The 2,247-nt window shown below is 43.9% G+C and overlaps 1 protein-coding gene across 1 annotated transcript; it reads right to left on the bottom strand.

Annotated features, from left to right (window-relative positions):
• Positions 1-298: 298 nt before the first annotated feature.
• On the bottom strand, positions 299-2,247 carry LOC133330588 (heat shock protein 70-like). Its single transcript, XM_061539027.1, has one exon. The coding sequence runs from the start codon at positions 2,213-2,215 to the stop codon at positions 299-301; it is 1,917 nt and encodes a 638-aa protein (XP_061395011.1). The 5' UTR covers positions 2,216-2,247.

Genomic DNA, 2,247 nt, shown 5'->3' on the forward strand with positions numbered 1-2,247 from the left:
ACGCCTTGGGTTCTATTGGATCTTCAAAAAAATCCTGCATTTAAAAATCTATTGATCTATTTTGTCCCTTGAAAAATATGTTCTGGTTCCTTCCGAATAAAAACAAGTTTTTTTGGTTTATCGTTTTAACATAAAACATTTATTTTCTTCATTTCTATTTCAAATAAATGAAATTCGAAATAAATTCGGGAATTTGTTATTCTACTTAAAACTAAAATTCGGAAAACAAAATCGGAATTAAATTAAAAAAACTATGGCAATCTGAAATTAACTTCTAACTTAAAATACTGTTTCCCATTTAATCCACCTCATCCACAGTTGGTCCGGCAGCACGTCCACCACCAAATCCTCCCGCTTGTTGGCCACACGATGCACTCGGTCCGCCGGCATCATGTAACTTCGTCATAATCGGTGTACAAATCTTGTTAATCTCCTTCATTTTATCTTCGTACTCGTCACGTTCGGCCATATGATTGGCATCTAACCATTTAATGGTATCGTCGCAAGCCCGTAAAGTCTCTGCTTTTTCTTGAGCCGAAATCTTATCACCACTGGCCTGGTCTAATGCCTGTTTTACCCCAAACACATAACTCTCCAAATTATTACGAGCTGCAATTCTATTCCTTTGCTTTTCATCTTCTTCGGCATATTTCTCTGCATCGCTGACCATGCGATCGATTTCGGCTTGCGATAGGCGGCCCTTGTCATTTTTGATGGTGATATTTTTGGCATTGCCGGAACTCATTTCCTTGGCGGAGACATTCAAAATACCATTGGCATCCAAATCGAATGTAACCTCAATTTGGGGTACTCCACGTGGTGCTGGGGGTATACCGGATAGATCGAAAGTACCCAAGCGATTGTTATCCTTGGTCATAACACGTTCACCTTCGAACACTTGGATGGTGACACCTGTTTGATTATCCGAATAGGTGGAGAAGGTTTGAGTCTGTTTGCATGGAATGCGTGAATTGCGCTCAATTATCTTGGCCATTACACCTCCTGCAGTTTCAATGCCCAAGGAGAGTGGAGCCACATCCACCAGTAGGACATCTTGAATGGCGCTGCTCTTATCACCACTCAAAATGGCTGCTTGAATGGCTGCACCATAGGCCACCGCCTCATCGGGATTAATGGACAAATTCAAATTCTTGCCACAGAAGAATTGCTGCAACAGATTTTGGACCTTGGGTATACGTGTCGAACCACCAACCAGAACAATGTCGTGAATATCATTCTTATCCATCTTTGCATCATTGAGAGCCTTCTCAACCGGTTGCAATGTCTGGCGGAAGAGATCGGCACACAATTCCTCAAATCGAGCACGACTGACTTTGGTGTAATAATCAATGCCATCAAACAGGGCATCAATTTCAATTGTGGCCTCCGAACTTGAAGACAAGGTGCGTTTGGCACGCTCAGCAGCTGTCCTCAGGCGGCGCAATGCTCTGGGATTGGAACGAAGATCTTTTTTGTATTTCCGTTTGAATTCCTCAGCCAAATGGTTGACCAGACGATTATCGAAATCTTCACCACCCAAATGGGTATCACCGGCCGTGGCCCGAACCTCAAAGAGGGAACCTTCATCAATGGTCAAGATGGAGACATCAAAGGTACCACCACCCAAATCGAAAATCAAAACATTACGTTCTCCTTTCAGGTTCTTATCGAGACCATAGGCCAAAGCGGCAGCTGTGGGTTCATTGATAATCCTCAAGACATTCAACCCGGCAATGCGTCCAGCATCCTTGGTGGCCTGCCGCTGGGAATCATTGAAATAGGCTGGCACCGTGATTACCGCATCGCTAACACTTTGTCCCAAATAGGCCTCAGCCGTTTCCTTCATTTTAGTCAAGACCATGGAACTGATTTCCTCGGGAGCAAAACGCTTCTGTTCACCCTTAAATTCGACACAGATTTTGGGTTTACCACAATCGCTCACCACTTTGAAGGGCCAGTGTTTGATGTCTTCCATTATCTTGGGATCATCATATTTGCGACCAATCAAACGTTTAGCATCGAAGACTGTGTTCTTCGGGTTCATGGCCACCTGGTTCTTGGCGGCATCACCAATCAGACGTTCGGTGTCTGTAAAGGCAACATAACTGGGTGTTGTGCGATTGCCCTGATCGTTGGCAATGATTTCCACTTTGCCATGTTGGAAGACACCAACACAGGAATACGTTGTGCCCAAGTCAATACCAACTGCTACCATTTTTGTTGTTGATACCCTTTTCCTTTTCTCTG

Source organism: Musca vetustissima, unplaced genomic scaffold (genome assembly GCF_032173495.1).
Source record: "Musca vetustissima isolate MV318-11 ecotype Yass unplaced genomic scaffold, APGP_CSIRO_Mvet_v1 utg15717, whole genome shotgun sequence".
Classification (NCBI taxonomy): domain Eukaryota; kingdom Metazoa; phylum Arthropoda; class Insecta; order Diptera; family Muscidae; genus Musca; species Musca vetustissima.